This window comes from Populus trichocarpa, chromosome 14 (genome assembly GCF_000002775.5).
Source record: "Populus trichocarpa isolate Nisqually-1 chromosome 14, P.trichocarpa_v4.1, whole genome shotgun sequence".
Classification (NCBI taxonomy): Eukaryota; Viridiplantae; Streptophyta; class Magnoliopsida; order Malpighiales; family Salicaceae; genus Populus; species Populus trichocarpa.
Genome location: NC_037298.2, coordinates 6133969 through 6156328, shown reverse-complemented (window position 1 = coordinate 6156328; position 22360 = coordinate 6133969). Strand labels below are relative to the sequence as shown.

Here is a 22360-nt window from a genome sequence, read left to right as displayed (position 1 = left end):
TTTTTATCCCAATTTCAAAAGTCATATCTAAAATTCAAATTTCCACGCTACCACATGTCAATATTAAAAAACCCCTCGGATGCCTCGCCAACGTTTCAAATCAAATTTTACAGATCTATGTATCTATCATAAATTCTGAAATATATATATATATATATATATATATATATATATATATATATATATATATATAAAAGTTGAAGAAATTAGCCGTTAAGTCCGTTACAAATTTAAACAACAGAAGGTGAGGTGGGGGTGGTTAGGTAACACAAACAAAAGGGTCAAGCGACAACTCGACTGACAGGCTGTTAAAATAAAAAGAAGTAGAAAGGTCCGACCATCACATGGCGCATTGTTAGCAAAGCCAAATTTAAAAAGAAAGATAGATACCCTCCATTTCTATGGACCCCGCACTCACTGCCCTCAATAGTAAACACTGCGACATGCCAATTCCGACTCTTATTACCAAATAGTGGCTTCCCTCTTTCCTCTCTCTCTCACACACTCACCAAGCCTTCTTTGTATTTATACTCTCCTCCCTCTATTCTCTCCTTATCCTCCCCATCTCTCTCTCGTAAGGACGAGCACATTGTTCTTTTTTCTGTTCTTTCTCTCTTTGCGAAGCTAGTTGTGGCTAGATCTCTCTGCTTTTTTCTTAGATCTTAAGAGTTAAAAAGCATAGCAATGGCAGTTTGTGCTTCATTCAAGGCTTTTATTGCCGTTTTGGCTGTTGTTTCTCTTATTTTGGCTGTTGTCTCCCCTTCTGTTGAGGCCCAGTCTCCCGCTCCCGCTCCTGCACCTACCAGCGATGGTAATCTCCTCTTCCCTCCGCTGGCTTTTATTTTTGTGGATTTTTTCTGCTTGGATTCAAAATTACGAAACCCATTGTAGTTTCCTTGCTACCCTCCCCTCTTCTTTTAGATTCTCCTTGGGGAGAGATTCTCATAAATGCCAGAGATTCTCTTAGATGGTCCATTTAAAACCTAAACAGGGAGGGGTCTTCCATTAATTAAGCGTGATAGTAGTTCTCTTTGAATGGTTTTTTTATATAGATTTTGCTTAATGTTTTTGCAGGGACTTCAATCGACCAAGGAATCGCATACCTGCTGATGCTTGTGGCTCTGGTGCTCACATACCTGATCCACCCGCTGGATGCTTCATCCTACACTTTCTTTTGAATTTTCTAGGACTTGTAGAGATGGATTGTGCTCACTTATCTGGTTTCAGAAGGAATTTCTTATGAGTGATTGATTGTGGTGGCGGCATTGGTTATCAAAAGATTGATTCAATTTTATTTTTTTCTCGAAGTTTAGTTTTTATTAAAGCTTTCAATTTGGTCTCTAAAATGTAAATACTACTCTACTCCATTGATATTAGACCGTGTTGAGTGGCCGCAAGGAACCCACTCATCGGGCAATCCATCTCATTATTATGCGTAAAAACTTGTTTAACAGGGTAACCTTTTCTCCAGATCTTTTTGCCCATACGATCACATCCTTCCAGTCCTGTATCTGGTAAGTGTTAAAAGAGGACAAAAACAATAAAACAAATCAAGGCATAGTTGCATCACTAGAAATAATTGTTGTGTGAATAAAAATCTATCCCTGGATTCCCAGGCCCTAAGAAGGGGATTCTAATTCTTATACTCTGTAGCTACCCTGTTGCCTTTTAAGCACTCAGATACTTGCCAAGTTGCCCAAGCTCACGAAATCCTTTCAATGGAGCCAGAGGATGACTCTTTTCCTATTTTTTTTTTTTTTTAAGACAAGACAATCAATGTCGTACGCTGCAATCACGCGTGCAAACGTTTCTTGCAAATGGGAATCACAACATTCTCAATTGACGAACAGAATCAATGCCGAGAAACGCGGGAACCAACTCTTGCAAACAGTCCCTTCACTCCCCCTGTTCTACAAGGAAGCTAGCAAGCTAATATCTAGAACACTTATCAGTTAAAAAGATTTCAATGAGCAATTTTTCTTCTTCGGCTTAGACTATCTGGCTCATGCACAAGTGGAGCCTCGGATACCAGGCAAATGTGTTCCGGGCAGACATTTATCACCACCTTCTCCAAATTACCTCAGATAAATCATGGATTTAATTGAATATTTCACTTAAAAGAAATAAAGAAATGGAAAATTGGCCATATGACAGTCCAGGCAGATTGTATGATATAATTGCTGCCATGAAAATTCAAAGGCAATAATTGATGGTAGACGTGGAGCATTCCAGTCAGCGGGAATGGACAAGGGAAACAAAACAAAAATGATCGGACCACTTGGTTCAAATTTGAAGTAAACTGGGAGGCACGGTTTACATCTGATCGTTCCTGCGAAACTATCCCACAGATGATGCTCTCTGCAGGTGCCTATGGTGTTTTTCACGTCTGGAAACATCTGGAATAACAATTTTAGATCAGAAATTAACACTGTTCAATATGCTATTTATCAGACTCCTCATTAAATCCAATTACAATAAAATAACAGCAATGAGCATACCGTATTCGATTCAAAACACGCCGTTCCACATAGATAGACCTTGGTAAGGAACTCCTGCTGCCTGAGCTTGCAACCTTGTCTACGAAAATACATAATGAATAAATCATCAATTAAAACATTATCAGTCATAGAAGAAGATTTAATTAGAAAAATGAAGAAATGAGTGGTAATAAAAAAAAAAAAAGGAAAAATTGGAATACAATTATCTGAAACTTGTGAAAGTATAACAATATCTAAAAAAAAAAAACATAATAATATCTAAAAGTAATGTATTATTCATCAAGGAAAAAAAAACATCAAATAAATTAAAATTATCACTACAAAATGATCATGTATTTGGAGAAGCATTATAACCAACAAAGAAGTATAGTTGTGAAGACAGATGTTTTTAATGTTTTTTTTTTTTACACAGTCTTACCAATCATTTCTAATTTTTTTTCTTTTGAAATATTTCATGTTTTAAATAATATTGTTTTAATAAAATAATATACCTAGATTAATCCAATAATTTCTTCTTTTTTTTCAGATTAGTCCTGAGTCGATGACAACTATATGGTTGTGAGGTGTGGAGACCATAATAATAGAAAATAGAAAATAGAAAATGACTGGCTCACAAAGCCGCATTAGTGGACTGGACTAAAGAAAGTGACCAGGAATTCTTTGATAATCTGGACTTGGCATTGGTTTGGTCTGTACAAGGAGAACACCGCTTAGCCCAGAAAATAAAATGCAAATCATTACATTCCGCTCTTGGAAGCAAGCTGGTCTCAGGAAATACGAATATTTTTTAAAATTACCATAGTTTTTGTTTTGTTTTTTATTTTAGCCGAATAATACTACCTTGTCATACTTTAAAATAACAATATTTAATAAATATTGCATTTCTAAAACGTGACAAGATAAAACTCCAGTTATCTGACTCAACCGGTTGGATCCAGTTATATAAACCAATCAACGGTTTCACACAAAAACCATAATTTTATGAACTTTTCTTCCAAACATGTTTTATGAGTAAAAATTTAAATATTTGTCCAACTTATAGACTAAAAAATAAATTTCAATTAAAATCTCAAAAAGTTATTGTTAACGTAATAGTTGTCCTTTATTTTTTTAATATCAATAATATAGTCAAGCTTGCGATAAGGGGTGATTCTGAGTAGTTAGGTGCGAGTTTACCATAACTAAATAAGGATCTACTCCAAAAAGATTACTTGAATGGCCTAACAGATGCATTTATCGACTAACAGAATAGATTTAGGCCTAAAAGAAGATATAGGCGTGTCTGACCAGAATAATAGTTCAAAAAAGCCATAACTTTTTTGTCTAGCTGTTGGATGACGTTCAAATTTTTACAAGAGTTTCCGGAAGTCATTTTCTCAATAGTAGCCACTATAACTCTACGCGGACTGTTGAATTTTTAAATATAAAAATTATCGCTGAGCGCCTTCAATTTTAGCACTTTCGAGATTTTTCTTGTTATTTTCAGAACTGGTCAACCGATTTCATTAACCGTTACGAAACAATCAATCGGTTAAGCTAATTAATTTGAGTTTCACCTTATTGCACTTCAGAAACACGAAATTTATTAAATATTCATATTTTAAAGTGGGACAAGATAAAAATATACTATTTTACCAAAACTTTTTTTTCCTATGTTAATTCTGTTTTGATTTTGTGTGCTGATTTTACAATTTATCCAAGATATAGCCAACTTTCTTCTCCCCAACTGAACTCCTGTAAATTCCCTAAAAACATGTTTGATACCCTAATCTCGTAAAGAAAGAAATGCTGTTGCATTCTGATTGCTGTTGTGTGATTTGTTTGGCCGACGTAATTGGCTAATTGCCGTTCAATCTTCACTATTTTATTATTTTTATGGAGGTCAGTGTTTCTAATTGTCTATCGACTAAAGTTTCAGCTGTTTTCTTTTTCTTTTTGCTTTATTTAGCAATGAAAAGAAACACACAGTTAATTACGTGTAAAGAACAAGGTGCTAAAGGAGTAAAGCAATTTCAGAATGCATAAAAGTGGAATGTGCAATAAGCACAACAACGTGATCCATGAAATTGATCCTATACGAAGTTTTACTTTCTGTTCGATTCTAAGGAGATAAAATCATATACTATTGAGGTTGAATCGAGTAGTGGTTAACCGAATTAAGCATAATAAAATCATCCCCTGCCATAAAAAACATCTAGAGGACTGTTTGAGGGGGATAATGCTGTACTGTTTTCTTTTGTTCTTGAATATACTGGTTCAACCAATGAAACAACTTTCCTTTGCGAACTGCAACAATGTAGCCTGCAATGGCAGAATTTTACTGTAGATGAAACGCTAGTTGAAACCAAAATCAGTTTTGCTGCAACTCCAATAGCTTTTTGCCACCTCCACTGGTTGAATAACATTCTAATCCAACAAACAACAAAACCTGCAGTTGCCATCCTCTTTTCCTCTTGAACATTGGAACCATCACCTTTGATCTTCCTTTTCTCACTCAACTTCCAGTCAAAAACAGTCTTTCCATTGCTAAAACAGGCGTTCAATTCTTCCACCACAGCAAGTGGTCTTCCTTGATATTGTGCCACCTTTTCCATGAGAATTAACCAGCTTCCTTCTAATCGTGTAATTGCCTCTTGCCTATCAATCGGTTGCCATGATCGTAATCTCTGCATAATGGTATTAGGGGAAGGAAGGTAAGCCTAGCAACTTCATGAGAAAAGGATATAGAGTTGTCCGCTGACATTTTGTGATTTCCAGTAAGGGAAAACAAGTAACGCTACTTTGCAGTTCATTACATCAAGAAATTTCCATAAGTATTCGATCTCAGTACCTTGACGTAGTCGGAGCCTGAAAATCAATTATGTACTCTGTATGTTTATTTCTTGTGCAGTCCTTCAAGTTCGAAATAAACAAGAAATTATCGAGTAGAATCTGGTTTTTGAAAGACTGCGCCTTTATTTATGGGACCCTGGTCTGCCTGGCTAACAATTTTTCAATAGTAGTTCAAGCTGTAACTGTTAAGTACGGTGCAATGTACAACTACTATATATGAAGAATGCCAGAGGACTTGGGTGCTGTATATACAACTATCAATATTAATTACCACAGAATTTTCATTTAAGTACTTGTTGATTCGAGGCGTAATGTCTCTAACATGGGATTGAAATGTCAAATTCTGATAAATCCAAATGAAACTATCTGAAAGACTAATTTCAGCACGCTAATTCTGAGCTAGCTATCTCGAAATAAGAAGAGGAAAAGAATGATCAACGTACCTGTAAAATCATAAGCACGTTCCCTACTTCCTTCAATGAATCCTTAATGGCAATCAATCCTTCCTTCTCCTGAAATGGGGTCTCCACTATGCTATAATAACGACCATGTTCTGAACAGAACCTGCAGAAGTAGATGTTAATGTTTTTGATTTCTTCAGCGAGCCCATCATGCAAACCCCATGCTCTCTCAATGAGAGTCCGCAGGTCCCTCCTTGATTCCATCGAAGAGGAACAGCAGAGCAATTAAAACCTTCTCTTTTAGTTTTTCCAGCAATGCTCACTAACACTTTTCAGACTTTGCCGGCTTTGGTTTTATTAGGTTTGTCGTGGGAATGGAAAGCTTGAGACTATATGATATAATGGAAACTGGAAGGCAGGCCTCTTCTTATTTTTTGTATGGTTGGCGATTCGGTTTCTTATCGAAACAAAACAGATCATACTGTTCCTTTTCCTTTCCTTCTTTTTTTGCGTGGGTTTGCTTTAAAGAGAAGTTTTGTTTGTAAGCGAGAGGCTTAGTTGTTTATACCCCACAACCTTGCTTTCCAGCACATGGCGCCAAAGCAATGCATCTGTGTCATCATTTGCATATGCACCATTATATATATATATATATATATATATATATATATATATATATATATATATGGATGGTTAGGGCCGAAGGACCATTAGCCAAGAAATTTGCTGTGGCAGTGCGAATTGTTCATTGGAGATCACGGAGTGTCAGCAGCAGGAGCATGCTAAAATTATGGCGTCCCATCATCGATCCCTCATCATTTAACCCGAAGATCATCCATAACATTGTTCTTTTCAAAGATTTGAAACACTGGCATCTCTTACTGAGAAGGTTACTCAGATCACTCGAAAATCAAAGGGTAAAAAACGGGTCCAATCCTATAAAGCTGGAAGCAAACTCATGACAAAATGGGATGGGCTGCACTTCATTGACAGAAAATTATGAAATCTTATTACCTACTCTCTCCCTTTACGTTGAGATTATCTTAGCAGTAACTGGCTCTTCGCAACGCCATAAGGCTTGGATTCTTAATTTATCATTACTAGCATTTCTAGATAAATCCTCGAGATTAATCTTATACTTAACCAACTCCAGTAACTTCACGGGATAATTGTTATCAATCCCAAACGAGGAAGATGGACGGAACGTTAATCCCTTGGATCTTGGCAGCCGGACAAGCCGATGACCAATAGCGGGACCACAACTATAAGGAAAGCGGACTTTAGAGTCATTGAAAACACCACGCCCATGGGCTGCGTCTGAAAATTGACTAGGCCCAAATTTGTACGACGCCAATAATTCGCGTCTAGCTCAGTTTACTCATTTGAATTTTAAAAGATAGTATTAGATGTTACAGTGATTATTGCAAATCAGCAAGGGCATAGAATGCTTAAACAAAATGAGGAAAACAGAATATTAGCCAATATGCTACCTGTTGTAGCAAATTCACTACGAGAAATAATTTAATTTCTGCACTTTTTTTTATATAGTTATCATCAATCTCACATTCTTAACACCAAGTCCTTTTGCAATTCGACAGTTGATACATGCGTGCTTTTGATTTTTTGTATTATCTATGATTAGTTGGTTAATCTGCAATTTGTTTATTGCCTCTTTGTTGTTTGGAAACATGCAAATGAGCAGAAATTGTTGCTTGCTGCCATGTTGTGGTTCTTTTTCCCCCTTTCTCTAGTGTTTTGAGGCATGATGATGAGTACGTACTAGGGCAGCATCTCTTGACTTGAAATAAATAAAAACAAATTTGCATGATCATCAAGCCAATTTCACACATGAGTATATATATACCTAGGTAAGATTTGATTATTATCCATAAACTTTTTTGACTTGTTATCACATGAAATTGAAGAGTTCATTAGGGCCGCTATCCACTTCTTTACGCATCACTTGGTGAAATGTCCCTTATGATGTCTGCTACGTATCCGGCATAAGGCTCAAGTCGTAGATTTGTGAAATTAATCTCAAAACTATATCATTTTAGCTTTTTTAAATGAAAATGCTTTGTTCAATTTGGACACAAAAAAAATTAAAAGATTTTGGGAGTTGATGTGGTAAAGTCTCACTTAGATTAATTTTAACGTACACGACGACTCATGTTTGTTGAGTGTTATTCTTTAAGTCCATGAGAGTTTTTTCTTCTTATTTAGATATCTATATTAAAAAACTGAATACCAAATTTTACTATTTTAACCCACTCTAAAAGTTGAACTCTCATAACTTTCTATGTTCAACTACATTTAATTTAATTTTTAATAAAAAAATGTATAAGTTCACACAATATTTAACATATCTTCTTAATTAATACGTGAAGAAAAAATCTAATAGAATTATTCTCAAGACGAGAGAGAGTGTATTAACTTTCTTACCCCTCCATTCGTTATACGATCAGTGTGATGGTTTGAGTACTTTTGCTAAGCAATGGGTGGCTGATTTTCTTTTCTATTATTCTAGATAATTGACCTTGCATTACGTTACATGTTGTATCAAGCTTTTTAAAATATAAAAATAAATATTTAGATATTGCTAATATTTTTTTCTAGTTAAAAAAATTGAATCGTGTGAGAGTTGTCTCGATATGACTCGGTTGACTTTCTGGATACAAAAGCAACACGAACGACCTATAAAAATATAATTTAACTAAAATAAATTCAAGATTACATCATTTTTTAACATTAAAATAACAATGTATTGGATTGGCTTGGGTCAACCCGGTTAACATGTCAAATCTACGACCCAAGTTGAGAGATTATAATAACCTTATAGAAAATAAATCAAATTAAATTATGAAGCTTAAATTTCAATCAATCCAATCTTGAATGATGAAATTGAAAAACAAAACTCAAATAAAGAAAGGAATTTGAAAAGAGACCAAGTTAACATGTTAAACCCGCAACCCGGGTCATAAGGACCGAGATAACCTTATAGAAAACAAATTAAAATAAATAACAAAATTCAATTCTTAATCAGCTCAATGTTGAAGAATGAGATTAAAAAAAACATAAAAAAATAACTTGAGTTAATCTATCAAACCCATAACCCGAGTCATGAAACCAAGATAACCTCGTAGAAAGAAAAAAACCGACCTGATTTAACCCGGGTTAACCTACTAAATATGTGTTTTTTATCATGAATTCAGATAACCCTATAGAGAGCAAATCAAAATAAATTATGAAACTCAATCCTCAATCGATTATGTCAGATCCAATGTTAAATGATGAAATATATAAATCAACCGGGTTAACCAGATAAACCCGAGATCCGTGTCATGAAAATAAAATAATTTAATAACAAAATAAATTTAATATTAAATAATGGTTTTTTTTAAAAAAAAAATAACATTGATAGAAAAGAAAATCAAAGATAAGGAAAAAAAAGCACTACTCTTGAATAGTGGCGAGGAATACAGTAAAAATCCCACGTTTTTTAGGGTTTTTTTTTTTTTTGTTAATATAACTTTTCCTTCGGCACCTTTTTTTCCCCATGATTTCCATACAAATGATGATTATTCACAGCAAGAAATTCTCGTGTCCCCATACCCACGCGAGAATGTCCAGAGAATTAATCCGAGTGCTTATTTAAAACTTTCTTTTATAACGGATCCAAGTTAGTTTCACCGTTAAAAAATCCTCATGCTAATACATGCGGCGGCCATCCCTGCAGGGTCAAAAAGATATCGAGCTTCTTTGCGATGTTTGTCGATATTATGTTTCTCCCACTTTTAAGTTTTCTCCTCTTCTTTATTTTCCTTGCCCATCTTTTTGTTTCTCGTAGTGGATCCTTTGAATTCTGTCTAGCCATTTGAATTCTTGAAACAATAATACTGTACATGGCTGTGTCTGTCTGTTATTAACCTTCCTTAACACCATTAATTTGAGAAGAAAAGAAAGTTTAGAAAATTAAAAAAAAAAAAAATTGAGAGAATCAGAAAATAATTAAGAGAAGAAGAAGTTATGTAAAACTTCGTAGAAATGTCAACTCATACTACCTGCCACTCCCGGAATTACACATTACAGTATCCATGCTATACATTCTAATTAACTATATTAACTTACTTTTCATTCCGACCACCTCTGATTGCCAGCTATCTACAAATCACGTGTAAACTGCTAACTCTGTTAGTGGGACCGTTTCTTTCTTCTTTGGTAGCTTCTTGATTGCTATGCGTGCCCACATCCTTTCCGACTGATGGAGTATTCAAGATTCCCTTGAAGTTAGCTCCAACTTCCCTCCCTGCCATCTGATTATTTTGCTCCATAGTCCATCAATTGTTCTTGCTATCGAGTTAATTTCATATCTAACTTTCAAATTCAAAATTACACTCGCTGGACGATTCTGTTCTTTTTTCTTTCTTTTTTTGCTTATAGAAGAACATTTAACACGTGTATAATGCCTCCTGTAGGCACAAAAAATAAACCCAGAACAAGCACATCGTCCGACAATGTTTGATCGTTACCATATGCGGGGAAGGGTTTTTTTAATCTGTACGGACTTCCGAGTCTAGGACAGAATTTGACAGATTATTACGGGTTGATTAATGATAAGAACGCAAAGAATCCATGGGTTCTAGCAACACGGCTTCACCCGTGACTCTGCCTTTTGCACAGAAACATTTGGACCAATTTTGCAGTTGCACTTAAGGATTGACTTCCAGACCAATAATTAAGTTCTTCTCCTTGCGCAGTGATTTTTTCTCAACAAAAAAAAAAGAATTCGGATAATCTAAGTAATGGATTTGTGGTCGACATTAAGAAAATCCCAACGAGAAATGAAAAGCAGTAACTGAAATCGTCAAGATACCATGTGATATACACTCGGCTACTGTAGGTAACTACAGTCCAGATGTCATGATAACCAGTACATAGTTTTGCCTTGCATGGTTAGGTCCTTCACAAATATCTCACCGCCCCAAGCATTTCACATGGGACGCCAAAATCTCAAGAAGCTAGACGATCGAGGAGAGAGTTTCCCACTTTCGACAACTAGACAATGTGTCAACCGCAAGAACCATAACTGCTGGTAAAAGTTGCGGGGAGCGAGGACTGTGACGTGAAATAAAACTTGGGTAAAATTATTTCCAGAAGTGACCAAAGACAGACTTGCAAATTGCTAGTGGGTCTGAGTCTGATTTTTTCACATCTTCTTTTAGATCTCTTGTTACAGGCTTGCAAGTGGGTCTCTTTTGTACACTAGAGTAATAAAAGCAAGCCTGCAATGCCAAATTACCTCCCGAAACTTTTTGCAATCTTTGACCAGTGGTACGGTCAGAAGATCCCTCTTGTTCAGTAAGGAGATCCCTATTTTGGGAGTGCGGTTTCAACGCAATTTTTAGATTTTTAAATTTTTTTAAAAAAGAATTAAATTAATAATCTTTTAGTTTTTTTATTGTTTTGATATACTTAATATTAAAAAATAATAATAATATTTTTTAAATAAAAAATACTTAAAAAAAAAAACAATTTACAGTTTTACACCACGGAGTCGAGGCACGCCGGGTCGTGATCAACATAAAAATAAAGCAAGTTAGAGGTGGCATGTCTTGGAATTTCTAAAAAGGCCACTGCTACCCTAGGCACCTACACCTTCCTTTCCGACGTGTTTTGTGGGGAAAGAATTTATGGTTCAATTAGTGCCTCGGACAGACCAAAGCTCCCTCCCGTCAGGAGAGAAGACAGTCTGTTGGTGGTTCTCGTCCAAGGATCACAATTGACCATTGTGTAATTTCAGTGGGCTCAAGTCATAGAAGTAAAAGCCAGGATTCTGTATTTTGAATTCAAAGTCCAAAGCTTGGTTTAAGTACACTGACATGTTTTATGTTTTTTTTTAAAAGAAATTATTAAAACATTATTTTTTTATTTTTAATATTAACATATAAAATAATACAAAAATACCTAAAAAATTAATTTAAAATTTAAAAAAATTAAAAACATGGGATAATCTGCTAGTACGAAACTATAGCTGGCATGCTCAGCTGGACAGTCACATTTTTCCCAGAAGGATTGTTAATAAATAAATGCCTTGTCAACAATCAGTCAATAAATTATATTATTGGAGACGTTACAAACAACATACTGATTTAGACCCCAACCATATCAAATTGATGCATGATATTTTTGTAACACTATCCACTAGACACCAGGAAAGGCAAAGCACGATTATAGGCAGGAATTTGGACTTGTTATCACTACCAATGAATGGTTAACAAAACGCAGAAGGAGCGGGTGGCTCTCGAGAGTTCAAGGTGGCCAGCCGTTGAACATGGAAACCACTTTAGACACTTGGTAGGCTTTTTTTAGTCCAGCAAGTAAAAATATCTCACTCTCCAAACCCATAATATTAAATCATGCACAAAAACATACAAAAAGTGACATAAAACAGTCAAAATAAACTCCCAATCTTGCCTGCAATCTTCGCAAACGAACACTTACCATAAAGAAACACTCAAGAGATTTAAAATCTTGAAAACATAAAGAAAGAGGAAAGGATTTACATATATTTCCAAATTGTAAGCTAAACCTTACAATCTTTAGACACAACCACTATAACTAAAATTGAAAACAGTACTAATCCAAAACTCCCCTCGGAATTTACCAAATCATCGTATCATTATGTAGATAGCTTGACCTTAAACCCCAAATAGAGAGTAATTAAGGTTTTTATGATCCTGGAATTATGCCTCAAAATACTTGTCAACATCCCATAAACAGGAACCAAAATCACAATCTAAATGTACCGGCATATCAGCATAATCTTCTCTCAAAACAGTACCCGGTACACTGCACTCCTCAAAAAAAATCGGTGCAGGACTTTCAAAGTCCCAAAACTCCTTCAAACACAGAGGATCCATCACCAAACACTCATCATCACCACCCTTCAATATTTCTTCTTGAACGACCTCTTGATTTTGTCTCCAGCAACAGTCACTCTGTACAGCAGCCTGTGACTCTGGACCCGGTTCCCCAGTGGAATGAAATCTAAGTACAGAAGTTGGAGAGCATAGACTATTATGAGACTCTTTACCAGAATCATACCCAGAAATGTTAACATTAATATCAACATCTGGGGTATGTTGTTTGCTCACCAGAGTGTTTGTGAAATTGGTCTGTGCATCAGGTCCTTTAATACGAATAGCAGCCTGATCATAAACCATGGCTGCCTCCTCTGCTGTGTCATAAGTCCCTAACCATACCCGGGTTCTCCTATAAGGGTCTCTGATCTCTGCTGCCCATCTCCCCCATGGCCTTTGTCTCACACCACGATACTTTTTCCCTTCTGGATAATAATACTGATCCCTTGAGTTTTTTTTCACAACTTGCTGTCCTGGTGATTTTTTCGCATCCTCTGCTTCCCTGTCGCTGCAATTTGTCATTCTTATCTCGTTGATATGCTTTTTAATTCTTGGATGTTGGATCTTGGGTTCCTCATTTTCATCTCCAGAGGAGTCCGTTGCATTCCCGTCAGTCACAGAAATCCTTACAATTCTTGTGGCTTTTGAGTCCTCCCATCTCACCAGCTTGTTGGTCACGGTTTTATGCTCTGTGTATTTGGTAGAAAAGCGATCCATTTTTTTAATGCAATCAAGTCTCTTGTGGGTTTGGTTTTTGGGTGAAAACATCAAAGGTTTTTAAGAGAAATTTATTATAGGAAACGTTAGAAATAGGAAATATCAAGGGGGATTTTATAAACACTTGAAGATATAACTGATCTGAGAATTAAAGAGTATAAGCAAAAAGCAGAGGGGGTGGAGAGAGAGTAGGCAAATGAAGTACCAACACAGAGAGAGAAGAGGACTGAGGAGATATTAGAGAGAGTTTCAGTTCCGAGGAAGAGTCAAAATGTCATTAGGCTTGTGAATCCCAGTTTTATAGGACGATAAACCGAAGAAAGCCCAGCATTTTTTCCTTTTTCTTTAATTTCTCAGTTTTATATATATAAATGAAATCTCAATTAGATTTATGATATAATTGGCTGATTTTTTGGATTAAAAATGGTGCAGATATTTACAAAGGAGGAGATTAAAAATGAGGGCAATCCCTAACGACTCGCCGCATTTAGAAAATTAGATGTCGGGTTGCTTACACGTGGCAAATCTGGTTGGCCTGGTAAAGGAGATGGACGAGAAACGGAGTCACCGATTGAACTTGTTCTCCAAGAAAGTCACGCGCCAACGCATTTCGTATCGAGCAAAGTTTAAACTTTAAATCAGACCACCCCAAACAGACAGGCGGTTAATGCTTACCTGAGAGAATGACAGTTGTTCAATTCTCAGCCTTTTTGAATTTTGATAAGAGCGGGTGAGACTGACATGTAACAGTAAGTGTAAGGTTAGAACTGGGCAATTTGCTAAATTATCACATAAATTTAAAAAATAATTAACACAATAATAAAATATATATAAAATAGCATTTTTTTTACTTGTCATAATTAAAAACCATGATATTTATTAAATATTATATTTTTAAAATATAATAATTAATTGCTCACATCTTTATTTTATTAAATATTATTTTTTAAAGTGTAATAATTATTTTATTATATTTAAAAATAATAATATTACTAAATATCATGTTTTTCAAGCATAACAAGGTAAAAATGATGTTATTTTACAGAAATTTTTAATTAGTAAGGTAATTTTTTTAAAAAAAAAGAAACCGTTAGAATTCTGGCTTTGAATTTAAGTCACGTGGGTTGAGAGTTGAGAGAGACCAGATCTGTTGCAAACGTTGGTGAGATCAAGTGCTGGGTCACAGACATGTCAGATGGGATATTTATGACTGTCGAGTTAATCAAGGTCAAGCAGTTTTAATTCTCCAAGACAATTTTGCTTGCCAATGAAGCATCAAATATTTAATTGTAGCGATTTTCGTAATTGATTATTGAATTCATTCACCTGCTATCATGGCTGCTGTATCAATTTATTTTATTTTATTTATTTTTGAGAGGATCCTCAGTGGATGTCTGTCCATTGAATATTATGTCAAGCTCCACTTGCATTGACTACAGTTTGGGGATAAATAAAAAGTCAACAAGCATCCACCTTTTTTTATTTTACAATTCCAAAGTACTTTTGCCGTGTGTGCGAGCCCATACCTGTTGGTATTTTTCTTTTTTAAGTTTGAGCTTAATTAAACAAATTAATTACAGATATTATTAATAAATTTAAAATAAACAAATATTTATACGTGAAAGAGTACGTAAATCGGGGTAAGGTAGCGACATAAAGAAGGAGGTTAATTAAAATTAATAGATTTAAAATAAACAAATTAATTGCAGTTTATGGCTTGGGGATCAAGAAACATCAAGGCATTCAATGAAATAGTTAGGTCGATAAGGAAACATCTTCTTCCTTGTTTCTGTCACCGTTTGAACTTCATTTCATTCACGTGACCTTTACTTAATTCTCTCGTCTGTATCTGTGTCGCATGCTTTTTAAAGCTGTTCAATTTGAAATTTCAAGGATAAAAATAAATAAAAACAAAAGGATGCATTACCATTTTTTTATCGTTGGAATATTTATAATTAATATACTCATCCTGCAGATATTAATGATTTGAAAACACTGATAGTCTCTTTATTGGAGGGGGAAAAAATCATGATCAACTCAAAGCAGTTCATTTTTTATTTTTTTTTTAATTTCGATTTTGAGTTTTATTTGAAAAAATCTATTATTTAAAATATTCCAAACTAGTTTAATTAAAAGATGTGTGCTTAAAATTATATAAAGACTTAATTTAATTTTGATTAGCATATAAATTAAATAAAAAAAATCTCTTAGATCACATATATATATATATATAAAAGATTGCACCCACTCCCCTGAATTCTCCTCAACTAAAGCAATCACCATGCTAGGCATACATAAATAAATAAATAAATCACATTTATGATTTAATATGTTGGGTCAACGAATGATGCTATGAAATAGTAAACTTAGGCTATAAGTGTTGTTGTCTCGTGCAAGGCACGGGTGGATAGAATAGTAAATCACAGGTCCCATGGTTAATGCGAGTGTATAAAAAAAAACTCTATGTTATAAATAAACAAGTAAAACAAATATTTTGATGATTTTTTGGTTGAAGCCAGGTAAAAATTTCTCCGAGTTTGATGCTAGATCTTATATTTATTATTCAGCAGTGTTATAATTACTTACAAATCGTAATTTCAATTACTTTTTTTTCTATGTCAAAATAAGAAGGGAAGAAAAGTCTGCCGCAGGTGGTATTGGGGTGAAAAAATCATGAATTTCTCACTCAAATATTCACGTTTCTTTGATTGAATTTATAATTTCTGTTCCATGAATAAAACGATCATCAATTTCGTATTTCATTACCAAGTCATGATTTTATTTCAAGAACAAGAGAATATAAAGAAAAGAAAAATCCATTGAATCTAAAAGGCACGGAGGAACACAAGTATTCGTTTAAAGAAGGAAAGGATCTTGTGCCTTCTAATATTGCTCCATTTGTAAGGCCACGATTTCACTGCCGGGCATAACAAGGCCCGACTTAAACCCAGCCAAGTTACTCAAGAAAAATGCCCAGCCCATAAATTCGTCAGCCCACGATCATCTGCCCTTAGATTTTTTAATATATGCTACTCATGATCCCACATCAAGAAGGATTGTGGACGAGAACCGTTCTTTTAAAATGGAAAGTAGCCTCTGTGTTAACGGAGGGGTGTTTGGAGGGCCGGTGGATATTATTTTTTAAAATAATTTTTTATTTTAAATTTATTTTTGATATCTATAAAATTATAAAAAGATTAATTTAAAAAATTCAAGAGTTAGCAAAATTACAATGCACCAAAAATACCCAAGTTGGGAGGAAACATGGCTGTAAATGAGGCCATTGAGTATGTAAAATTCTTTAGAAGGAGTTTTTAAATGAGGCCACTGAGTTTGCCATCCTGAAAATAAAATAACATCACCAAAGCTAGTGTTTGGCAATTGATTGGCTCTTGAAACGTCGCAGTATAGTACTGTCTTACTTTGGATCAAATATAAGAGGTGTTATACCATTCCTTTTAAAAGTGATATTTAATTAGCTTTTATTAATTTTTTTATTATCTTTGTAATATTAACTTATGAATAAAGCATAAAAAATATTTAAACGTTGTTTAGCCCTTGTGCTTGTAAGTTAATCGGTCGTTGCTATAGGCAAAAATGTTAAAAAATAAAGTTGTATTAATAAAAATTGATGAATATTTGGTTACAATTGTTGAATTTAAAAATAAATACTGAGTGTTTGGTTAGCTAATATTAAGAGTGGGGTTGAAAACCAATAGCAAATAAGGGCGTAAGGTAGATGTGAAAAAAATGATATGTAAAATTCAATAAAACATGTAAAAAATAACATTTTTCAACCATTTAATCAAAACATCCAAGCTAATAAAAAAATAAAAAAATATATATATATATAGTTTGCCAAATAATTTTTTTTTAAAAAAAAACAAAGCTGCCATCAAATGATTGTTAGTATTTGCTTTGTAATTATTTGAAGATTAATGAAGGATAGTTTTTTTCATATAAAAATAAAATTAATTGTTAATTAGGACAACATATCCTGTTTTTAAAATAAGCAAGTAATCTCATGCTTTTAAGAGTTAAAGATGAGAGGAGAGCTGTGATGAAAACACTGAAGAGTTTGAGGACCAAAATGACTAGAATGTTAACATTCAAATCCACTTAAGAGGTACCATAATGTTAATTCCCTACCAGGTAATTTAAGATGCAAACAATATTTGTGCAATTAAATCTCTATAAATTAATATTTTGAGAACTATGAAAATTTATAATTAATTAACTGAGATATTAATTATTTGATAAATTTTAATCTGTATATTAATTAATAAAAATAATAATTTATCAAGGTATCCTTTATTTTTTTTCTAAAACGTTATACGAATATTATCTATTAATTACCGAATCATTAATATTTGCAGAATAACGGGTTTCATCTCTCTCTCATGCTATATGTCCTGACTTAGCGAGGCATAAGCTGTCCATCCACATTATTTTTTAACTCCTAACCTAACTTCGAAAAAAATAAAAATAAAAAGTTCACACGGTACGCCTTGTTTCAATTATGTTTATTTGTTTTTCTTTTTTTCTTTTTTCCTTCAAAAAAAAAATTCCAACTTTAAGTATGGCAACCTGTCAGCTCAACCAGGAATTCAGATTCTTCAGCAGAAAGAGAGAAAAAAAACAGTGAACAAGATATAAATAGAAAACTGAGCGGGTCCAGCCACCAAAAAACAAAACAAATAATTTAAATTCCACCCCATTTACGTATTTTTATGTATCCTATTACATCATAGAAGGAATCAAAGTCTAGACGAGGACCCACTTTGACTGTTGAATGATGCTCTTTGATCTTCCTCTTCCAAGTAAAGAATATGTGTATTGTAAGCATTAAAGAGCATAAAACTAGCATGCTGCAGAATCCGATATAGGTACATGTGTTTGTCTAGAATCATGAATTGCCTCGTCAACTTGATGCTACCAGTCTTTTTAATTTATACCATCAATCCTTCACACACAATAAACTGTCAGCGGATGATGATCCTGCACCCAAAGCAACAATCTTAATCAGCAATGTCAATTCATTAACCAGAATAGTAACTTCAGAGAGCAAAAATGCTGTGGTGAGGACAACTGTCGCTGTAGGCGCATTTTTGAAATGTCTACTTCCAAATGAGAAATTAGGCAATTGATACATATTGATATGATTAATGGTATTCAGTAAGTGAAAAGATTCCTGATCCTAACTTAACCTGTGTATATGGGCAAGGGGTTTAATCCTTTACCATGAAATATAAACATAACCTTGCAGTTTTTGCAGCAGATGGATGTCCAGCAAGTGTGGTGACAACGTAAAGCCATTGCCTTATCATTTCAAGGGAAAAAAAGGAAACAGAAAAAAAAGAGCGCTCCATGAAATGCCTTGAGAAAAACCAACATGACTACATCCTGCCCTAACAAGAAGACAGGAAGATGAAGAACATCTAACTTTAAGACCTGACATTTGGAGCTTTCTTGATGCAACGTGCTCCAAAGTGTCATCACACAAAGGTGGCCATCATCATTTCCCAGATTCTATGAGAATTTTATGCTTCAAGTTCGACGTTAGCAATTATCTAGTAATAAACAATCTCAAACAAATTGGGTTTATGCGGTCTAAAAAACAAAGAACAAATACAGGGCCATCCTATTAATACTCACCAAACGAATTTTTTTTAAAAAAATAATAAATCAGAATGAACTAGAAGTGTTACCATTGAAGTATTTTCATGACGCATCTTGGCATCTCACCACTTTCAGTCTCCTTCAACGTTACACCTCCGCACAAAACTTCCGCCCCCAGCAACCCTGTCTTCATCCCCGCAACACCAATTCCAACTCTTGTTTTCACATTCATCTTCACCTTCAATTTCTTGCTCGTGAACTGATGAAGAATCTTGGATCCAATTCGATCCTCAATCAGCTCATTGTTCACATTAGTCACGGTTTTCAAACTCGTCGCATTCCCTTTTTCCTGTGTGAACTTAGGCAAGCTCGTCGATCCCAAATTAACTTCTTCGTCTCCCGTTGTAGTTTCCACCTTAGACTCTCCGAAATGATATATAATTTTTTCATTAGGATTCCTAACTTCAATTCTTGCAACCATCTTGGCCTTAAGGTACGTGCCATCTGATTTCTTGGTGACGCTAAAAGTGGGGAATTTAAAAGACTGGAGGTGGAAAACGGGGAGTTTAGGTTCGAACCAGATGTAAAATAGACCACCTGAGATTATCAGAAGAAGAATGACAATGATAAGGAGAAGGATTAAGCAGCATAAGCATAGACGACACCAATGCCTGGACCGTCTTTTCCTTGGCTGGAATGAATGAGGCACTAATGTCTTTGTAGGTAGCGGTCTCCGGGCAGATTTTACCGGGTGATTGGGGTCTCTGTAACCTGGTGGTCTTGGGAGAACTGGCTTCATTGGTTTGTCTGCCATTAATTATAATGTTGAATCTTGATTCTTCTGTTTGTCAAGAAATTGACCATTAATCGAAAGAACGATTTACCCACAGCAAGAAAGACTAGCTAGGACTTAAATTCAAAGTCCAAATAGATTAAGCAATACATCGTGAAACTGAAGCAGTCCCAGTTTCTAAACAAGATTCATCAGAGTGAAAATGTGCTAAGAATTGAAGATGAATTGTAGACATGCAAAGAGGCAAAATTACCTTGATAGAGAAATGGCAGAAGTAATGTTGATCAAGTTAATTTCTTGTTGAGATTTCAAAATCTGGGGCATGGAGAGATCTGCAGTGGGATCTGAGAAAATGAATTTTTTCTGAGATCATTAATTAGAGAAGGAAAGTCGAATTTTGAACATTGGATCACGAGGACAGAGTCACTCTTAAATATGGAAAGCGAGAGAGAGGGAGAGAGTGGGATGGGGATGTTGTCTCTTGTTGAAGCTTTGTGGTATCGATGGCAGGAATTCAGCATGCAAGATACACGCGCGGCGTTGCACGTGCTGACATGGCGGGAAGGTTTTTGACATTTTGTAGTTTTTACTAAACTGGTGGCCGGACTCTGCGTGGGAAAAAAAAGATTAATATAAAAAAATGCTCAGTTACTGTGAATGTATTTTTTAGAAGCAAGAAAAGTTTGTGATTCTGATTCAACTTAGTTCACTCAATTTGTTTTATTGAATTATATGATATGATAAAAAAACCATGGTAAATAAATTAATTTAAAAATAATAATAATCATGATGACATGCTCAATACAATGCCTATTAATATTATAAAAACATTTATATAATCTTGCTTGATAAGAAAGCAAAAATCAAATGAATTTTGATAAATAACATATAAAACATATCTTTAATTAATCTTAAAATATATAAAAAATACATTAATTAATAAAATATTAAAGGACAAAACAATAAAAAATATTCATTTAAAAAAAAAAAACAAAACTGCATCTGAATTTTAGATTGTTTTAAATGAGCTATTGAAATTAATTTTGTTAAATCTACCATCAATATTAGATCTTCACACCATGCTAACCAGGACTAGTCAAAAAGTCTAAGGCTAGATCAACCTAGTCACGCATCTAAAACTGTTGTTGGTGGTTTTCATTTTAGCTTGCTTGGAGCATCTCCTACGAAATATGTTACTTTAAGAGCTAAATTAATAAATTAATATTTTAAATAATATAAATATAACTTTTTAATTATGTATATTCTAATAAAAAAAACTATTTTTAAAGCTAATTGTATTAGAGTGAGAAAAATAAGTGTTTTATTTTTTTAATGAGTTTGATGTTTTTTTTCTACATGACTATATTAAATTGGTTTATTTTTTTGTTGGCCTATCTTGTTGATTTTAGATTTTTTAAGAGATATATAGAAAAAATATTTATGGAAGAGAAAAAATATTTTAGCATTTTTTTAACATAACATATAAAACAAGCATAAAAGAGTTAAATAATTTTTTTTAATTTTTAGCTTTTTATTTAGCAGGCGAGTTTCTCTTAAGATTAAACGAGCCAAATTACTTATATCCATCATGAAAATTTTGTCTGGAGGGTGATTGTATTAGAATCTTGATTTATAATTATAATTGATGATATTTGTTTAATAGTTAATTTAAAAATTTAACGATGCTATATAATATTTAAATTGTTAGTGTTGATATAATTAATATTTAATTATTTTAAATACATATGGTAACAACGGATATAGATCTTTGTTAACTCTCTCTCTCTCACACACACACACGTGTGTGTGTGTGTGTGTGTGTCAGTGTGTGTGAAAGAGAGAGGGGGGGTAGATGTGTTTACGATAAAAAGTGTAATTCTCACTATATAAAATCCTTTTTAAAAAAAAAACTCTCCCTATTTTACTTAGTCTCTTTTATATTTCTATACATATTTAAATATATTTCTTTTTATATATTCATCTCAAGTTTGAATACACTTTTTTTTATATTTTATTAACTCATGTAAGCAAAAAAAGATGATTAAAATATTCAGGGAGTTTTTGTTGCAAATAAATTATTTTAAAAGAATAGTAATATATTTAAAACTATCCTGGTACAGAGAAAGTGTTTTCTCTCTAAAAATAGCATTATTTTGTGCTACAATCCCAAGTTTTTTCTAAACTTTTACTCTTTCTAATATTTACTTTTAATTCTAATGATTTTTATTATTCATTTTGGTTGCTGATTTAATAAAAAAACAAAAATCTAATTAGTTTCATTTGGTTGTCTAATTCTTTCCATTTAATTTCCAAGCAGGTTGTCCATGTGGCTTTTCTCTTATTTGTAAAAGAATACTGGATATGCTGCAACATTATACTGGGACATTAATTAGGATGTGCTTCAGCTAGCCTATAGCACCGTCGGATTTAATTTGTTGGTGCTTTTTTTTTATGTATATATATTCCATTCACTATAATTCGATCAATACTATTATTGTATGGATATCAGTATTCTATAATATATATATATATATTGAAAAGGCACAATAGTAATGAAAAACCACAAGCAATAATCTCTCA

General features: G+C 33.8%; 4 protein-coding genes and 1 long non-coding RNA gene across 6 annotated transcripts; 1 reads left to right on the top strand and 4 right to left on the bottom strand.

Moving 5' to 3' along the window:
• The first annotated feature begins 474 nt into the window (after positions 1 to 474).
• On the top strand, positions 475 to 1307 carry LOC7492758 (arabinogalactan protein 20). Its single transcript, XM_002320810.4, has 2 exons — positions 475 to 811; positions 1075 to 1307. Exons 1-2 carry the CDS (start codon positions 685 to 687, stop codon positions 1176 to 1178), a joined length of 231 nt encoding a protein of 76 aa, XP_002320846.1. The 5' UTR covers positions 475 to 684; the 3' UTR covers positions 1179 to 1307.
• A 949-nt stretch (positions 1308 to 2256) lies between these two features.
• LOC127904303 (uncharacterized) lies at positions 2257 to 2656 on the bottom strand. Its single transcript, XR_008057321.1, has 2 exons — positions 2499 to 2656; positions 2257 to 2396 (listed from the first exon to the last, which is right to left on the bottom strand). It is a non-coding gene; the product is annotated as an uncharacterized LOC127904303 (long non-coding RNA).
• A 1843-nt stretch (positions 2657 to 4499) lies between these two features.
• Positions 4500 to 6260, bottom strand: LOC7492756 (uncharacterized). The gene is made up of 2 exons (XM_024584971.2): positions 5774 to 6260; positions 4500 to 5164 (listed from the first exon to the last, which is right to left on the bottom strand). The coding sequence occupies exons 1-2, from the start codon at positions 5993 to 5995 to the stop codon at positions 4670 to 4672; spliced, it is 717 nt and encodes a 238-aa protein (XP_024440739.1). The 5' UTR covers positions 5996 to 6260; the 3' UTR covers positions 4500 to 4669.
• A 5953-nt stretch (positions 6261 to 12213) lies between these two features.
• On the bottom strand, positions 12214 to 13648 carry LOC7492755 (pathogenesis-related genes transcriptional activator PTI6). The gene has a single exon (XM_002320143.4). The coding sequence runs from the start codon at positions 13417 to 13419 to the stop codon at positions 12475 to 12477; it is 945 nt and encodes a 314-aa protein (XP_002320179.2). The 5' UTR covers positions 13420 to 13648; the 3' UTR covers positions 12214 to 12474.
• Positions 13649 to 17998: 4350 nt separating this feature from the next.
• LOC7494133 (NDR1/HIN1-like protein 6) lies at positions 17999 to 20239 on the bottom strand. 2 transcript variants are annotated; one of them, XM_024584787.2, is made up of 3 exons: positions 20034 to 20239; positions 19077 to 19825; positions 17999 to 18366 (listed from the first exon to the last, which is right to left on the bottom strand). In XM_024584787.2, the coding sequence occupies exons 2-3, from the start codon at positions 19799 to 19801 to the stop codon at positions 18351 to 18353; spliced, it is 741 nt and encodes a 246-aa protein (XP_024440555.1). In that variant the 5' UTR covers positions 19802 to 19825; positions 20034 to 20239; the 3' UTR covers positions 17999 to 18350. The 2 variants fall into 2 exon arrangements, with proteins under 2 accessions (XP_024440555.1, XP_002320178.2); XM_002320142.4 differs by having other exon boundaries at positions 19077 to 19828; positions 20034 to 20237.
• Positions 20240 to 22360: the final 2121 nt, after the last annotated feature.